The sequence below is a fragment of the Cannabis sativa genome, chromosome 1 (genome assembly GCF_029168945.1).
Source record: "Cannabis sativa cultivar Pink pepper isolate KNU-18-1 chromosome 1, ASM2916894v1, whole genome shotgun sequence".
NCBI classification, from domain to species: domain Eukaryota; kingdom Viridiplantae; phylum Streptophyta; class Magnoliopsida; order Rosales; family Cannabaceae; genus Cannabis; species Cannabis sativa.
This window is the reverse complement of record NC_083601.1, coordinates 50061765-50082014: the sequence shown is the minus strand read 5'-3', so window position 1 is coordinate 50082014 and position 20250 is coordinate 50061765. Positions and strand designations below refer to the sequence as shown.

At 30.4% G+C, this 20250-nt stretch overlaps 1 protein-coding gene across 1 annotated transcript; it reads left to right on the top strand.

Annotated features, from left to right (window-relative positions):
• Nucleotides 1-15975: 15975 nt before the first annotated feature.
• On the top strand, nucleotides 15976-16957 carry LOC133034989 (uncharacterized). Its single transcript, XM_061110595.1, has 2 exons — nucleotides 15976-16744; nucleotides 16794-16957. The coding sequence occupies exons 1-2, from the start codon at nucleotides 15976-15978 to the stop codon at nucleotides 16955-16957; spliced, it is 933 nt and encodes a 310-aa protein (XP_060966578.1).
• Nucleotides 16958-20250: the final 3293 nt, after the last annotated feature.

Here is a 20250-nt window from a genome sequence, read left to right as displayed (position 1 = left end):
TTTAACGTTTCTCATTCTTTCTCTTATTCACACAAATCTATTTTAATCGACAACCATCTCCACCCTTTCATCTCGCATCCAGCTCCTCTCGTCTCCAACCCCTCGTTGTCATGTAGAACCTCTTCTCAACCTTCTATGTCACGGTCTAGAAAAAAAAGACACACTTCGAGTTTATTTCCCTTTTGGTCAAGCTGTCCCCCTCTCTTTCAAATTTCTTTTTGCTACTATTGTAAGTTGTTCTTTTCTTTTTTTTTTCTTCTTCTTCTTCTTTTTCTTTTCAAATTACATTAATAAAAGCTTAGATTTGAAAGTTTAATAAGAATATTGTTGTAGTGTGATATTTTATTATTAATTCTACTTATTTGTCCACAAATTTTGTGAATTTTTTTTCTTCTTTAAATCGAATTTTTTTGTTTATATGTATATAAAAATTCACTTTTTATGTGTTTGACGAAATGCCTAATATGATTAATCTTCTTCACTAACCTAAAGAAAGAGGCATCTTCAATTGTATTTCTTTTATTCATCTTTAAGTTAAGCTTTTTTCATGCTATTGTTTTTTATTTTGTAGAAGTGAGTTTAATGAATTAGTAATTTTATCTTTATATCTAAATAAATATGTTGATTTATTATTGTTTATAAGTTTTGTAGTTGTTTTCATATTTTGATTTATATTGTTGTTGTTATTGTTGCATTTCAATTAGTTTATTTTTGTTAGCGAAACTTAAATCTCTAAATGTTAGGTATAAAATTGAAATTTAGAGTTTTATTATTCAACAATCTCCTTTGAATTTAGTTTTTTTTTTTATCTTTTTTCAAATGATCTTAACTTCAAAATCTAATACTTAACTTCAAAATCTAATACTTATTGATGTTTATTTCTCTCACAAGCTAGTAAAGTTATTTTTTTAAGTTATTTTTTTTTTTTTTTGTGAATCTGAGATTTATCTAAAGATTTTAATTAATAGATATGTTGATTTAACGTTGTGTATAACTTATTTTGTAGTTATTTCATCTTTTAATTTATTTTATTGTTGTTGTTGTTTCACCAAATTATCCATTGAAGAGACTTTCAGGGCAAAAGACAAGATAATGGCGATGAGGTTACAACTTAAAAGATTAATGAATTAGTTTTTATTGTCTTTGTCTGGTTTCAAAGACTTATTTTGTTACGTTTATATTTTTTTTTTTCTGATGTATTTAGTTTGAAGAATTGTATAACCTTAAATGGTTTATGTCTCCCACTTTTTATGTTTCTTATTAGTTTTTTTTTAGTTTTTTTTTTTTTTGAAATAATTGTTTTTTAGTTTTACTTTAGTTATTATATGGTTCTTATTCTAGGGTTCTTAAGTTTTTTTTTTTAAAAAAAAAATGGATCATTGGGTTAGGTCTTATATTTATCAGTTGTATTAGAGTTATATTTGAGTTTTAATTGGAGTCATTAGTTGCTTGTTTATTAAGTGCTACAATTACATAATTTTTTTAGTTGTTATGTTGTTATTTTTATGTTGTTCAATACATGATATACTTACAGTTTTGTATAACTATTAATCGTATTTTTTATTAGTTCATTTTTTTATTAATTTTGTTATCTTGATCTTTTCAGGTGCGTGATAAGACCTCTGATGTTGTTGACAAATTGAAGATTCCAAAGAAAAATATTGTCAAGATTTATACTTTATTTTTTTATTTGTCTTGTTTGAAATATTCTCTGGTTGTAGTTCATTCATTTGAAAATAAATCATAGTAGAAATTTGTTTTATAGTTTGTTTAATGTTGTTTTAACTGCTACATGACTTGATTTCGTGATGATGAACTTCAAAGTTGATCAGAATAAAATGAGTTGCATACATTGAAAGTGTACAAAAAAATATTTTAAAGTCTTTCAAGAAGGTTGAAATTACTGTGTATGGATTAATGATTGAAAAGTGTATTTTGTTTTGGTTGTATGCGTTGAAGTTGTTGGAAATTATTTTACTAGGATCTTAGATCTACTCACAAGTATGTTGATTAACACCCTAAATATGAACTTTCTAAAACGATGAAATAAACACATATAAAGTTTAGGAAACCTTACTTTGGGTGCAGCGGAATATAATGACTCATTCCGTTCAGATATCTAGCCCTTGATTCCTTTCTGTAGCAGAGCATTATCAATATCTGAACCTGGATCTCTTTCTCTGATTCTTTAGTGCTGAAACTCCTTCTTGCTGAAAGTCTTTCTTCACGATCTTCCTTACTATGATTGAGGTATCACTTGCTGTGTGTGGGCACTATTCTCACACTAAGAATTTTGAAATTGAAGAGGGAAGGAGAAAGAGAAGGGTCGGCCAAAGATAGGGAGAGAGAGAGGCTCAGTTTTTTTCTGAATTAGAAGTGTAATTTTCCTAAAGCCTTCACTATCTATTTATAGCATTTCCACTAGGGTTAGGTTTGAATTATTTGGCATTAAAATAATGAAAATATCAGTTTAAATTCCCTACAAAAGTGGTCGGCCATACATAGTGGATTTGGGCTCACTTTTTGCAATTTTGCAGTTTTATCTTTTCTGCATCTGATTTTCTCAAAAACGCCAATTTTCTAATTCAACCTTTTAAATGCCAATTCTAACTATTTAATAACTATAAATAATTATTAAATAATATTGTCATTTATCATATTTATTAATTGAACCATACAAAGTATCATAATTAACAAATATGCCCCTAAAACTCTTTCTTTACAATTTCGCCCTTACTTAGTGAAAAATTCACAAATAGACATAGTCTAATTTGAGAATTATAATTGATTAATCAAAACCAATTACATGAGTCTTACAAGCAATATTATCTCAACTAGTGCGGGGACCATGGGTCTATATAACCGAGCTTCCAATAAGTAGATCAAGAATTTATTACTAAAATTTACTAACTTATTAATTCTTCGTTGAATCCACGCATAAAACTTAGAATTGCACTCTCAGTATATAGAATGCTCTATATGTTCCACCATATAGACACATCATTAGTTATCCATTGTTATAATCCTAATTTGATCAATGATCCTCTATATGAATGATCTACACTGTAAAGGGATTAGACTACCGTTACACCCTACAATGTATTTAATCCTTAAAACACTTAACCCCGTATAAATGATATTTCAGCTTATGTGAAATGAGATCTCCACCATTTATTTTCGTTTGGTCAAGCTCGAAGGAGATCATCCTTTACTTACTATTCCTCAGATAGAAGCTATAGATTCCATGTTTATGTTAGCGCTCCCAGCTCGGTGCCTTTCACAGTGTTCCCAAAATGTACGTATCACCCTGACCTAAAAGTAGGCTTAACTAACAAATCAAAGAACACGAATAGCCTTCTGAGATTGAGCCTAATCATAACATGATTAAGATCATTTGATCTAGGATCAACTAGGCGATATTGACTTGAATAGATATTACGGTAAGTTTAATAAATCTAAGTCAAAGTTCAATATCGGTCCCTTCCGATGCATACTCCATGCATCCAACCTGAGCTTTACTTTAACCAATGCTCTGGAAAGAACATAGCATTTCTCCAAATGCAAGTAAACTCTTGTTGTAGATTATCATATCAGTAAAACCCTATGTCTGATAAATCTAGGAAACTTTATTTACATAGTCATGTTTACTTTCCAATGTGTTGACGGCACAATAAACAGGATCAAGTATGTGAAAAGGGTTTCAGATGAATTCATACATTATGTACATATAATCATGAAATAAATCATGTGAACCATGCAACATTAAATGTTATTTCTGATCTATATTAATAAGTAAATCTGATTATATTGAAATGAGTTTTATTTAGGGCATAAATCCCAACAAACTCCCACTTGCACTAATATAAAACAAAAAAGTGTGTTTCAAATAATCTCAACACCTCGATATACAAATCAAGTGTAGTAGTAGTAAACTCCTCGTAATAGGATCTGAAATGTTGAATTAACCACAACCTTTTCTCCACCATTACTCTTTCTTAATCACAAAATCATTGATAATGTGAAATTCCTCTCTATATGTCTACTCTCTTGGGATACTGGATTTTATACTTTTGGCTACTACTTTTGGTTAATAGGGAAATAACACTAGTAGTTTAGGCAATTTGGAATGGTGTCAAAAATGTATAGAACTTTCCTTAGACTAAATAAGTACCTATCATGTAACTTAAACATTCAGTCCCTTCCTGGTAGACCTAGAGACTTCAGATAGGTTTTTACACTTCTCTAAAATCACTATTCCACCCCCAGAGTAATCACCATCTTATCAGAAAGATTTTCTAGCACAAAGGCAAATTTCTAAATCTGATGTGGTGTAGTCTAAGAGTTTTAAACACACCCTTAAAGACTAACATATAGTTCCTCTTCTTAATCTTAAGATTTACTTGATTGTCTTCCAATGTTCTTCTCCTGGAATAATCTGATACCTACTCATTACTCCCACTCAACAGCAGGTGTCTGGTCTAAGGCATGCAAAAGCATATCTGAGACCTCTCACTGTTGATTTAAAAAATTCTTTCATGGCTTTATCTTTTCTGGAATAGTTGAGACTTTTCCTTAGATAAATAAAATCTATGCCTAAGAAGTTGTGAAGCTTCTATAGATTTCCATTAGAAAGAAAATGCTTCAGCATCTTACTAAAGTAAGTTGCTTGCATTAGAGTAAGTAATTACCAGGTATACCACAAGCCATAGGTTTAGATAAACTCAAACCTATAATACTAGGAACAGGAAGTTTTGTTAAGTCCATAGAATAGACTTATTAACTAAAATTTTCTTTTATGTCCTTGTAATAGAAAACTTTAGGTTATTCCATGTGAATGGATTAAACCATAGTTCTATTGGCTTTTCTTCTTAGTTTTTTATCTTGACAATCCATTACTTGTTTAAACTTACAATAGATTTTAATCACTAGTGTCTCCCAAGTCATAAGAAGGTGAGTTCCTAGAAACTCTCCCACTACGACAAGGTACCGTGAATTATGTCTAAGAAAACTAAATGGTATTAACCTCTTTGGTTGTGACAAGACAACAGAGGCAGTGGGATCATCATATGTCATATAAGATGATAGAACACTTTTGGAATCAAGAAATAAATATCTCCTTTATTTGCTACTTTATTTTCAGACTTAGTCATTTTCTTAGAAAAGTAGTATTTGTTTGAACAAACACTTTCTTATCTATTGACTATGGGATGGTCCACCCCTAATCACTTAGAATAGCTAACAAACCATGGTTAACAGTTCTAGCTTTTCTTAAGATTTTGATTAGGTCATCCATGAATCTAGTAATGATTTACATTAAGTATACAACCATTACATCATTCTGAAATTGTATTACCATAGAAGGAATTAGGCAACGACTAGTAACTAATCATCAACATGCAACTCGAAATTTCTGGGGAGGTAAGTTTGGATATAATTCAAAAATCAATTTAATGATCTTTGAACTGCATATCTACTAACTATTTCTCCACTCCTATCAGTTCGCAAGATTTTTAACCACTTACCTTAATGGTATTAACCATTGCTAGAAATTAATGAAATTTTTCAAACATTTCAAATTTCTTTGCATAAGGTATAATCTAGAGTGATCGTTTTAAGAATACAACGAAAAACTCATATCCATTCCTGAATGTACATCCATCTGCGAATGAGATGAACTACTTTCAGTGGATATAGGCATATTAACTCTTTGCAGAGATTGATCTTGTCAAAACCACTACGAACAAGATACAAATGCCATAGATTAAAAAAAAAAATGTGGTAGTGTCTTTTGATGACTTAGGTTTAGTTACATCAAAGAGTTCTTAGAATAGTGCAAGTGGATCCTGGTCACAGAATACCTAACTCATATTCCATACAGTTTGAATCCATTTATAGAAGATGGATATTAAACCCTTGTGAAGGTGTAACTGTATTGCATCCTGGAATTAGAAATATAAGAAAATTTCTGTTTGGAATCTAAAATTAAAGTCAAAGACTTAAATTTATACCAAATATAATGAGTAATTCTATCTTGGACCACCACTACTAATTTAACTCTAAGTCTGATTTGCCTATACAAGTAGGAGATTTCTAAGATTGAGGATTTATATCAATTGGGAATAGAATTTCGGGATTATAATCATATGCGTCATTTAATTTCTTAAGAGAAAAAATAGAATGACATGAAATGATTTATAGACCATTCATCCAATGATATGTTATCGAGCTAATTCGAAATGAATAAGCTAAGAGGAATTAGGAGAATTTCGTTTATAAATAAGAATCCAACGATGCTTCGATTAGCGAGAGTCAAAGTAATCTTATTTATATATAATCTTCTTGTTTCACATTGTAAAAATACTAGTCTAAGGTGTCATCAATTGATGAGCAGCTAGATGTTGCATATACAATATTTATCTTTCGAGATCTAACACTATTATGTATGTCTAATGGTGAAAATCCACTAGGGATTTATCTCATTAGATAAACAAACCAAGTTAGACCAACAATGAAGATTCGAAATTAAACTACAACTTAATAACAGAAAATAACATGGCTCAATATAAATTCATACACAATTCAGAAATTATTAAACATATAGCAAGTAGGAATGACCAGTGAAAATACTAAAACATACAATCCTAAATAATTTCCAAGGTTTTCAACAAACTGATATCAGTGTCCCGTTTAGGAGAGAGTCAAAGCTACCATCCATTGAATAGAGTTGTCAGCTCATCTAAAATGTTAAACATTCTAGCAACCTTTTATTCGATCAAGATTGGAATTCAGCGTTGTCCCGTTTAGGCGAGAGTCAAGGCAATTCTATCTTATGAGCTTCCACCATTGTTTCACAATTTGCAAGTCAAATATGGTCGCCACCATTAGGGTGAGTCATACCATATAAAACACTTACAAACTACTTATCTTTCGAGATTAAACGGTGCGAAATTGCTAATGAACGTTCCTCCATTAGGGAGGATTACTCACTAAAATAAACGCGATGTAAAACCAACAATGGAGATCGAATATCTTAATGATAAAGCTCATTATTTAAAGAGAGTTGTATTTTCTTTGATTCTCTTTATTTAATCTATTTATTTTAAATATATATTTATTTAATTAAAATTTCCAATTTAGAATGAAAAATTCTAAATATAAATTTTAATTTAATATTTATAAATTTTACATAGATGGATATGAAAATAATATGAATTATTTCCATCTTAGTAATAATTTCCAATAAATATTTAGAAAAATATTCAATTTAAGTTGTTACAAAATTAATTTAAATTAATTTACAACTCAAATTTAATTTTCTATAAATATATATTGCATTTCGAAAAATTAAAGTATTTAAGAATACAATTTTCGAAAATGCATGTTAAAATAAAAAATAAATCCTGGAAAAATTAATCTAATTTAATGTTGGCCCAAAATTAATTAATCAAATTAATTTACAACAAAAAATATAATTTTCCTATTTAACAAAATATATATAAAAAATTTCAAATATTTAAGTATGATGATGAAAATCAACTTAAATATTAATTTTCTATTTAATTAAATACACTAGAAAAATACTTCAAGCAAAAATATCACCTATCTAGATTTTCCTTTGACTAATTAATTAAATTTCTAATAAAATATATTTTACTTCATTTATTTTAAATTAATCAATAAATGAAAAAATCATTGATTTAAATTGGTCCAAGAATTAATTAAATAATTTACAACTTTAATCTATTTTTCAAATAAAATTCAAAATTCCAACATTTGAGAAATGTAATTTCGAAATTGATTAATAAATTAAAGAAAAAATATATTTTGAAAATTATTTAAATTTAGTTGAAAAAATAAATTTCAACTAAAAATAATTTTCTATTTAATTAAGTGTCATGAAAAAGAAATATTTAAGTATCATGATGAAAATCAACTTAGATATTTAATTTTCAAATTAATTAAATGTATTAAATTCAAGAAATAAATAATTAAGTGTAGAGAAAGCTTAATTATTAATCTCTAGTTTAATACTAGGAAAATATACTTAAAATAAATTGTACCAAAATTAATTATTTAAATAATTAATTTCACAATGTATAATATTTTCCTATTTAATATTAGAAATAATAAGTAGTCTAGAAATAACTATCTAGAAAATATCTTATTTGACTAAGTATCTTTTCCACAGAATTTGAAAAAATATCTAATTTAAGTTGTATTAGAAAAAATAGAACTTAAATATTTTCAAATTTAAATTTAATTAAATATCAAAAATTAAGTTGTAACCACTTAATTTGAAAATATTCCATTTTAAGTTAATATTCGAAAAGATATTAACTTAAAAAAATATCTAAAATATTCCATTTTAAGTTAATATTCGAAAAGATATTAACTTAAAAAATATCTAAAGAATCTTAATAACCAATGCCTAAAATTCCTCAACTTAATTTTGAAATTTTAAATCCAAAAGATATTCAGATTTAAGTTGGTTAGTTGTAGATAACTAAATATCAACTTAAATAGGAATATTTAATGAAAAAATTTAAATTAAGCTTCAGAAAGAATCTAGATGGTTATAATTCTATATTTAATTAAATACAAGAAAATACATATAGTTTAGCTTAGAATAAAAAATTCTTTAAACTATAATTTTCTTAAATTAATTTCAAAATAAATGAAATTAATTATATTGCTAATCAATTTTATTAGGTTAAACTAGTTTAATTAACCTAGTACAGTTATTCAAATCAGGCAAATGGGCCTTCACAATTGGGGTGGTTCATGTGAGGGGCTGCTGGGTTCAGTATGTCGTACCCACTACTATGGCTCCCAACTCTCACACAAGGCTCAAAAGAGAGGAATTTAACCTTAAAATGAACAACTGTTATTAATTGAATAGGCCCAAAAACTAAATGGACCTAAATAAAATCTATCAAGAACTATGACATTTTATTTAGCAACAACAACCTATATGCATCTATAATGAAATTAAACACATAGGCTCACACAGGCACACTTTGGATGGGTCCTATCATGTTGTTAGGTCATACACAGATGAAAGAAGATTGTAAATATACCTGTTACAAATTATTTACTTGACCAAGGGAGCCATCAGATCATTAGATCTGGCAAAAAGTTAACCATGGCTATTTGCAATCAAGCAATAATAGGTTTTGAAAACTTACAAACAAGCTAAAACACATACTCCTGCAACAAGGTTAGCTGGATAGTTGGATGTAGGATTTATTTAATTTTAAATAAATAATTTCGAAAAATAATTTACTAAATAAAATAAAAAATTATTTTCAAAATTTTAAAAATTTAAAAAAAAATTCGAAATTAAAATATATAAAATATTTAAAATTAAACCTACAATTTTGAAAAATTAGGTTTCAACCAACCTAAATATCATTTCAAAATTTGCTAACTACCTTTTAAAATTAAATGTTATTTTATAAATAAAAATTAAATAAAAAATTAAAAAAGATAAATGAATATCTTTTTTAGATTTTAAATGTAATTTAAATAAATAAAATAATAAAATTTAAAAGTTAGCAAAATATCTTACATCTATTTAAAATTACATGATTATAGTTATCTTATTTTTAATTTAAATAAGGTCAAATTATTTAAAAAATTTAAAATCTGACCTTAAATTTAAAAATAAGATAAGATATAATCAAATTTAAAAATAAGATAGATAATTAAGCAAAAAAAGATAGATTTTTACTATTTTCAAATTCAAATTACACTAATATCATGAATTAAATTTAAAAAATATTAAATAAATTAATTATGATAATTAGAATTGAATTAGGAATAGTAAATGTATAAATACAGAACTACACAAAAATCGGAAGTTAATTCCATGAAAAAGCATGAAAAAACGAAGAAAAATGAAAAAATTGCGAGCTGTACGGACAGTATGCCAAGCATACTGTCCATGGGCGCGCAAGGGGCTGCATGGGCCTGTAACCTCGTCGCAGGGGGCTGCTAGCAGCCTCTCCGCGCGCGCACGTGCCCTGTTGCTCAACCCCGATTTTTTCGAAATTTCAAAAAATCATAACTAATTTAAATTAAATCGAAATTGAGTTCTGTAAAAAAGTGAATTGCTTAATTTTTTCCATACTATCAAATAAAAATAATTCCAGAAACAGATATTCAATTATTTTTCATGAAAATTTACAAACATCAATCAATCATTAAATAACACTCAATACAACATGATACCATCCAAAATATCAAACAATCGTTTTAAAGTCCAAATTTCTTGCAAGCAAATCAATTACCATGGCTCTGAGGCCAGTTGTTGAAAATTATTTTACCAGGATCTTAGATCTACTCACAAGTATGTTGATTAACACCCTAAATATAAACTTTCTAAAACGATGAAATAAACACATATAAAGTTTAGGAAACCTTACATTGGGTGCAGCGGAATATAATGACTCCTTCCGTTCAGATATCTAGCCCTTGATTCCTTTCTGTAGCAGAGCATTATCAATATCTGAACCTGGATCTCTTTCTCTGATTCTTTAGTGCTGAAACTCCTTCTTGCTGAAAGTCTTTCTTCACGATCTTCCTCACTATGATTGAGGTATCACTTGCTGTGTGTGGGCACTATTCTCACACTAAGAATTTCGAAATTGAAGAGGGAAGGAGAAAGAGAAGGGTCGGCCAAAGATAGGGAGAGAGAGAGGCTCAGTTTTTTTCTGAATTAGAAGTGTAATTTTCCTAAAGCCTTCACTATCTATTTATAGCATTCCACTAGGGTTAGGTTTGAATTATTTGGCATTAAAATAATGAAAATGTCAGTTTAAATTCCCTACAAAAGTGGCCGGCCATACATAGTGGATTTGGGCTCACTTTTTGCAATTTTGCAGTTTTATCTTTTCTGCATCTGATTTTCTCAAAAACGCCAATTTTCTAATTCAACCTTTTAAATGCCAATTCTAACTATTTAATAACTATAAATAATTATTAAATAATATTGTCATTTATCATATTTATTAATTGAACCATACAAAGTATCATAATTAACAAATATACCCCTAAAACTTTTTCTTTACAATTTCGCCCTTACTTAGTGAAAAATTCACAAATAGACATAGTCTAATTTGAGAATTATACTTGATTAATCAAAACCAATTACATGAGTCTTACAAGCAATATTATCTCAACTAGTGCGGGGACCATGGGTCTATATAACCGAGCTTCCAATAAGTAGATCAAGAATTTATTACTAAAATTCACTAACTTATTAATTCTTCGTTGAATCCACGCATAGAACTTAGAATTGCACTCTCAGTATATAGAATGCTCTATATGTTCCACCATATAGACACATCATTAGTTTTCCATTGTTATAATCCTAATTTGATCAATGATCCTCTATATGAATGATCTACACTGTAAAGGGATTAGATTACCGTTACACCCTACAATGTATTTAATCCTTAAAATACTTAATCCCGTATAAATGATATTTCAGCTTATGTGAAATGAGATCTCCACCATTTATTTTCGTTTGGTCAAGCTCGAAGGAGATCATCCTTTACTTACTATTCGTCAGATAGAAGCTATAGATTCCATGTTTATGTTAGCGCTCCCACTCAATTGCACTACCGTGTTCCCAAAATGTACGTATCACCCTGACCTAAAAGTAGGCTTAACTAACAAATCAAAGAACACGAATAGCCTCCTGAGATTGAGCCTAATCATAACAGGATTAAGAACATTTGATCTAGGATCAACTAGGCGATATTGACTTGAATAGATATTACGGTAAGTTTAATAAATCTAAGTCAAAGTTCAATATCGGTCCCTTCCGATGCATACTCCATGCATCCAACCTGAGCTTTACTTTAACCAATGCTCTGGAAAAAACATAGTATTTCTCCAAATGCAAGTAAACTCTTGTTGTAGATTATCATATCAGTAAAACCCTATGCCTGATAAATCTAGGAAACTTTATTTACATAGTCATGTTTACTTTCCAATGTGTTGACGACACAATAAACAGGATCAAGTATGTGAAAAGGGTTTCAGATGAATTCATACATTATGTACATATAATCATGAAATAAATCATGTGAACCATGCAACATTAAATGTTATTTCTGATCTATATTAATAAGTAAATCTGATTATATTGAAATGAGTTTTATTTAGGGCATAAATCCCAACAGAAGTGTAATATTTTTTAAGAAAGTTTGCTTTCACATTTTTAAAATTTTTTTCTATTTAATTTCACATGTATCTTGCATGAGATATTAATATCGTAATTTTTTTTTTAATTTGTTTATATATTTTGGTATAGTGAAAAAAAAGCATTATTATATTTTTAATTTATACATCAAGTATTGGTATAATCATATTCTTCTTTTACTTTTTTTAGAAAAGAGATAATAGTTGTTATTTATTTTTTAACTATGAACAACTATTTAGCACCGACATAAAAATATAAAAAAAAAAATTGTATACATAATTTAAGAAATCTACAAATTTTAACCACTAAAATTAAATGTACAAACAACGTGAAAGCAACATATTTAAAAAATAATAAAACTAAACAAGGTGTTTACAACTTTAAAATAATTCTAAAACAACAAACATTGTCATTACTAAATATAAGTAATTCTTCTTCATATTTACAATTCTTTCAATCAATGTCCCCACTTGATTCAAAATCAATATAATGTGTGTTCTCTTATTAATTTCTTTGTATGAATGTAAGATAAAAGATAAGTTTTTGTTTTATCATGTAAAAATCTTACTTTCTTTTGACTCTCTTCTTTTGATCTTCCTTTGGAGAACAACCCTTGACCATTTGATTCAATTTTTCCTTTGATACCTTGATCTTCATTTACTTCTGACATGGTTAAAGAATCCTTCCCGTACAATATAGTGTTAACAAAATATTCAAAAGATTTAGGTAGAGAGCTTAAGAAGATGATACCTTGATCTTCTTCATCGATTTTGACACCTATGTTGTTGAGCTCGAGTATGATTTTGTTAAATTCATCCAAATATTTTCTGAGTTCTTTTGATTCATCCATCTTTATTGTGTATAGTTTCTTTTTTAGGTACAGTTTGTTGGCCAGAGATTTCTTCAGATAGATCTTTTCCAACTTGTCTCAAAGGCCAATAACTATTTCTTCATCAAACACTTCTCAAAGAACTTCATCTCCCAAGGATAACATAATTGCACTATGAGCCTTAATCTGTATCTCATTCACCTTATTCTTGTCTTCAATTTCTGTAAGTGCAGTAGTGTCAATGGCCTCTAAGATGCCTTGATGTATCATTAGGGCTTTTATCTTGATCCACCAAAGCCCGAAGTCATTTTCTCCATTGACCTTGTCAACCTCGAATTTAACCATTGCCATTCTTGAACCTTGAGCCTTTCATTAAACAGTTCTTGATCTTCTTGAGCTACATAATAGTTTATTTTTAGTATTAATTTTAGATTAAGTTTAGTATATTTTTAATTTAGTTTTAATCGTATTTTGAGCATTTTTATGCTTGTTATCTTTTATTTTTGTAGAGTTAAAATAGATGAAGATTTGAAAAATATCAATAGAAAAAGATAAAAGATCGCATAAATATCAATGTGGAAAAAAAAAACATAATCCTGCCCAGAAAAAGATATTTCGCGTGGAAAACGAAGGCTTTGGACCACACGGGTCGCGACCCACGAATGGGCATGTCGCGAACCGCTCATTTGAAAAACACCGAAATCTCGTGCTGCAAAACAACACGAGTCGCCTCCCAGCCATTGTGGCGCCACGGCCCGCCCCTATTTCTGCAGAAAATATAATCTTTTCTTCCACGTGGGTTTTTGGTGGTTTCCCAATTTGAATCTGAATAGGAATTTAAACTTGTGCTTTTTTATATCTTCTTAGTCCCTCAGTGCCTATATAAAGAGTGAACTGGAGATGATTTCAGTCAAGCAATTCAGAATGAAAAAGGAGTACGAATTTCAGAGATTGAAGTCAATACTGGAGGCAGTCTGCAGAGAGTTTTCAACATTATTTTCTATTTTCTTCTCTTTTCTTAAGATAATTTGTGTGATTTTGCTTCCATGAACATGAGTAGCTAAACACTTGATTAGGGTCTAGATGGATGTTATTTGACATTGCTTTATGGTTTTAATATGATTTATTTTTTCCCTCATTTCTATGTATTCTATTTCATTCGTGCTTAATTACTTTTAATTGTCTGGTCATCAATTAATTGTTTTATGATTTTGATGCGAGATCTGAGAAGTGAGTGTCGATTATGCTGTAGTGAAATAGAACTGAATTTCGATATAGGACAAGAGTACCTATATGGTTTAGATAGCTTATAGGGTTTCTATGTTTAATGCATGTTACATATTTAATTTATCGCAAGAGTAAAAGATTTGTATGTAATTGAGATTTATATATCTAAGAAGACTATAAATTACCTTAGTAAACCTGCTATTGCATAAAAATTAATAATAGGAAGATAATCATATTAGGCCATAATCGATAGAAATAATTGAAATCGAAGCCTTAATTTTTCTTAACTGTTAATTTCCATTTTCACTGTTTTTATTTTCTAGTTTTAATCTTATCTTAATTTTTATTCAACCAAGTAGAAGTAGAAGTTTAATTTAACGTACTTAACTACAATCTCTTTGGGATCGACCTCACTCCTGGTGAGTTTACTACTTGTCACGATACGTACACTTGCATGTGTAAAATATCACAACAAGTTTTGGCGCTGTTGCTGGAGATTGTTAGTTAATATTATTAAAAATTAAATTTTGTTCTACTTTGGTTCTCTAGTTTATGAGAAATCAAGGTGCAACTGTCAAACTACCGCTTGATCCTGAAATAGAGTAGACTTGTAAAAAGAACAGAAGAAGGAAGAAATTAGAAAAAGCGGCAATAGAGACTGAGCAAGAAGTAGTCATGGCTGACAACGCCAATGGAGGAGCTGTAGAAGACCAGTCTAATGGTCACAATAACAATGACCATAGCCTAAGGGACTATTTGATGCCAAACTTGACAGGGGCTCGATCCTGTATAAGGCCACTTGCCATGGATCCCACCAATTTCGAAATCAAGCCAGCCATACTACAGATGGTCCAATCTTCAGTCCAGTTTGGGGGGCTACCATCAGAAGACCCAAACATGCACCTCGCCAACTTCGAAGAGCTTTGTCAGACATTCAAGATGAACGAAGTTAGCGTTGACGCTACCAGGCTAAGGTTGTTCCCATTCTCACTAAGGGAGCGAGCCAAGAGTTGGTTGGTATCTTTGCCATCCAATTCTATCAACACTTGGGAGGAATTGGCCCTGAAATTCCTGTCCAAATTCTTTCCTCCTGCGAAGATTGCCAAGCTGAGAGCTGAAATCAACAACTTTACCCAGCATGACAACAAATCTCTTTATGAAGCCTGGGAGAGATTCAATGATTTATTGAGGAAGTGTCCGAACCATGTGATTGAAAAGTGGTTACAAGTGCATAACTTTTATACTGGATTAATGAGCAACACCCGAACACTGATAGATATCGCAGCTGGTGGAGCTTTTATGAGGAAAAGTACTAATGAGGCCTTTGAATTACTTAAAGAGATGGCCATAACTAATCAGCAATGGTCAACAGAGAGAGGTCCAACTAAAAAGGTTGCAGGTATGCATGAAGTCAATGTCATAACCAAGTTCACAACCCAGGTGGAGGCATTAACAAAGCTGGTGACTGCACAAGCCAAACAAGCTCAAGTTGTCTGCAAGCTGTGTGGAGGATCTCATGCCACTGACACCTGCCCTATAGATGTCGACAGTTTGCCAATGGAACAACCCCACACCATTGGAAACTATAAGAATACTTGGTCGTCGGCCGAACTTCCAAAAGCAGTTTTATCCTCAACAAAATCAATCTCAGTAAAGCCAACAATATAAACAACAAGAAGACTCTAGTGGAGGGTCTAATCCTCAATTAGACATGTTACTGCAATTCATGATGGAGATTAAATCTTCCATTAAGGTCTTGGAAACCCAGGTGGGGCAGTTGGCTGCGCAAAACACTAACAAGACTCAAGGTAACTTGCCGAGCACTACTGAAGTCAAGCTAAAGGAGAACTGTAATGCAATTATCTTGAGAAGTGGTAAGACCTATGATGAGCCAAACAAAGATAAGCCAAAAGAGGAAGAAGACGAAGAATCAGCACCTACACCACAAGAGGAGAAGAAGACTACTGACATTCTTCAACAAAAAGAAACACCACCTCCCATCAACATTGACCATCACATCAAAATTCTTTATCCTCAAAGACTTTACAAGAATAAGATGGATAAGCAGTTTTCGAAATTTCTTGAAATATTCAAGAAAATGCACATCAACATCCCATTCATAGAGGCTTTGGAGCAGATGCTAACTTACCTAAAGTTCATGAAGGACATCCTATCCAAGAAAAGGAAGTTGGAAGAGTTTGATATGGTGGCACTTACTGAGGAGTGCAGCGCAGTCCTGCAAAAGAAACTACCACCCAAGCTTAAAGATCCGAGTAGTTTCAATATCCCATGCTCAATAGGGGGTTTGATACAAACAAAAACTTTATGTGATCTGGGAACAAGTATCAACTTAATGCCCCTATCTATGTTTAAAAGATTAAAATTAGGAGAAGCCAAGCCCACAACAATGATTTTAAAAATGGCAGATCGTTCGTTGACTCATCCTCGGGGTATAATCGAAGATGTTTTGGTAAAGGTTGGTAAGTTCATCTTTTTCTGCTGATTTTTTAATACTTGACATGGAGAAAGATGAGAATACTCCTATCATTTTGGGAAGACCATTCCTAGCAAGAGGGAGAGCGTTAATTGATGTACAGAAGGGGAGTTATAGTTGCGTGTTCAAAAAGAAGAAGAAACTTTCAAGGTATTTGCCACAACTGAAATTCCTACTTGTTGTCGAGTGGAAGTTGTAAAGAATGGTCGAGAAGTAACTACCAACAAGAAGAAAGGGAAGTCTAAACTATCGAACTTTTTGACGACGTATGAAAAGACTACTATGTGGAAATTATGAAGGTGACTCTCAATTTAAGGATAGCTTTAAAAAATGCAACGTTGGAGGATAGTTTTTTTCGTTTGGCACAAGGGCCCTAATGGATACAAGAGGTGGATTCTACCCGCCACCGCTACCACCACCATATTGACGTGGTGCGCAAGTAAGTTCTCTTTCCTTTAGTTTTAAATGACACATTGAGGACAATGTGTCACTTTAGTTTGGGGGTGAACTTAAATTTTTAATTTTTAGTTCTAAAATTATCTCTTTTTTTTTAATGTGAGTTAATTTGCTTAATGTGAGTCAATTTAAAAGTAGGTAGATAGCACAATTTGAAAACTTTATTTTTGAGAAAAAAATCCGTGTGTTTGGTGATGTTATACTCTTGACTAATTTCAATTTTGTGCTTTAAAAGAACATGAAATCATATTAAGTAATATTCTAGTAATTGAATTAGTTTATGTATGCTAATTGTGACTTGTGGAAAGTTGTTTGAAAAATTATAGAACTTGCTTGCTTGCTATTTGAGATGAAATAATAAATTATGCATGGCTAAGAAAGTGATTTAGGCATTCTTTTTGATCGATTTTTCCTTTCAAGCCATCTCTGTAATTTTATCCAAAGATTTAACCCAAATTATACCATAAGTAGATCTTTAGTTTGGGAGAATTTGGATGGGAAGTTGTTGTATGTGTGTGCGAATAAGTGTGAAAATTGAGAGAACATGAAAAAATTTAGATTGACAGCAACCTGAAAATAAAGGTAAAAAAAAAGAAAAAAAGAAAAATCTGACAACCAGTGTCAAATCTAGAAAAAAAAAGATAAATATCAGTTGTTGCAATCTTATTGGAAAAAAAAAAGAGGAAAACAAGAAAAAAAAAATATCTCTCATGTAATTAGAAAAGGGGGTATTGAGATTGTGTGAAAATTTCTTTTGGGTGATATGATTGGAGAAGCTTATGGTATAGACAAGCCTAAATGACCATTTCATCTACCCTTACCTAAGCCTAACAATACAAGCCTAGAAAGACCTTCTGATTCTTGGTTGTACATTAATTTATATTAGTGGAGAATAGTAAGTATTACAAGCATATAGAATTTTGGGTTAGTAGATTGATGATTGTAATTGGCATGCATAAAGTGATTTAATTGTTAGTTAATTGCATTCTATAGTTTCATGAGTAAATGAAAATAAATTGAAGTATGTCAATGGTGTAATTGAAATGAAATTCTGGATTATATGCATAAGTGAAATTTTTCGTAATCATGTTATTGAAGCTACTTGAAAATTACTCATGATTTGGATATTGACTTGTTTAATGTTTATTTAGTGTTTTACTCGAGGACGAGTAAAAGCTTAGTTTGGGAGAATTTGTTAAGTTATTTTTAGTATTAATTTTAGATTAAGTTTAGTGTATCTTTAATTTAGTTTTAATCGTGTTTGGAGCATTTTTACGCTTGTTATCTTTTATTTTTGCAGAGTTAAAATAGATGAAGATTTGAAATATATCAACAGAAAAAGATAAAAGATCGCATAAAAATATCAATGTGGAAAAAAATCAAAATCTTGCCCAAAAAAAAGATATTTCGCGTGGAAAATGGAGGCTTTGGAGCACACGGGCCGCGACCCAGGAAAGGGTATGCCGCGGCCCGCTCATTTGAAAAACACCAAAATCCCGTGCTGCAAAACAACACAGGCCACGGCCCGCCCCTATTTCTGCAGAAAATATCATATTTTCTTACACGTGGATTTTTGGTGGTTTTCCAATTTGAATCTGAATAGAAATTTAAACTTGTGCGTTTTTTATATTTTTTTAGTCCCTCACTGCCTATATAAAAAGTGAACTGGAGATGATTTCAGTCAAGCAATTCAGAATGAAAAAGGAGTACGAATTTCAGAGACCAAAGTTAATACTGGAGGCAGTCTGCAGAGGGTTTTCAGCATTATTTTATATTTTCTTCTCTTTTCTTAAGATAATATGTGTGTTTTTGCTTCCATGAACATGAGTAGCTAAACACTTGATTAGGGTCTTGATGGATATTGTTTGACATTGTTTTATGGTTTTAATATTTATTTCCCCCCCTAATTTCTATGTATTCTATTTCATTCGTGCTTAATTACTTTTAATTGTCTGGCCATCAATTAATTGTTTTATGATTTCGATGCGAGATCTGAGAAGTGAGTGTCGATTATGCTATAGTGAAATAGAACTGAATTTCGATATAAGACGAGAGTACCTATATGGTTTAGATAGCTTATATGGTTTCTTTGTTTAATGCCTATTACATGTTTAATTTATCGCGAGAGTAAAAGATTTGCATATAATTGAGATTTATATATATAAGAAGACTATAAATTACCTTAGTAAACCTACTATTGTATAGATATTGATAATAGGAAGATAATCATATTAGGCCATAATCAATAGAAACAATAAAAATCGAAGCCATAGTTTTTATTAACTGTTAATTTCCTTTTTCACTGTTTTTATTTTCTATTTTTAATCTACTCTTAATTTTTATTCAACAAAATAGAAATAGAAGTTTAATTTTAACGTACTTAACTATAATCCCTGTGTGATCGACCTCAATCCTGGTGAGTTTACTACTTGTCACGATACGTAAATTTGCGTGTGCAAAATATCACAATACTACACCAGCTCTAATACCATTTGTTGCAGATCAAAACCTCATCAAGAACACCATAACAAAGAACTCAAGCAATCAATAACACAATGACAGTAATTCAGCAATAGAAAATAGAACCAAAAATAATAAATTAAATTGAATTGAATTGAATGACTTTTTATTTCATAACATTATACCATGAATAAGGAGAAGAATAGTTCAAGTTTGGATCACCAATATACAAGTTACAAGAATACAATCTCAACTCACCATAAGAGAAGTCACTTCAAGAGTGAACAATCTCTATTTACAACCCTCCACACACACACACTAAACACAAGCTGAAACTATACACTCTAACAATGGTGATCCATCAATTTCTCTCTTCATATTCTCCCTCTAACACAACCCTATACTAACTTAGTTTTGTACTAAGTGGTTGTTCTCCAAGCCGTGTTTTTATTTGAGCCAAAAGTATGTGTATTTATAGGCTGTTATGACAGTTAAGAACCAATCTTAACCAACTTGTTGAGCTGTTAGAAAAAAACAGTTGGTTGACTTCTTAAAAGTGGTCAAAACACCAACACA

Excerpts from the sequence above, each read along its gene's own strand:
- LOC133034989 (XM_061110595.1), top strand. The coding sequence starts at position 15,976 with ATGTTACTGCAATTCATGATGGAGATTAAATCTTCCATTAAGGTCTTG. Across the intron at positions 16,745-16,793 it reads AGATGTTTTGGTAAAGGTTG|ATGAGAATACTCCTATCATT; the intron begins GTAAGTTCATCT and ends ACATGGAGAAAG.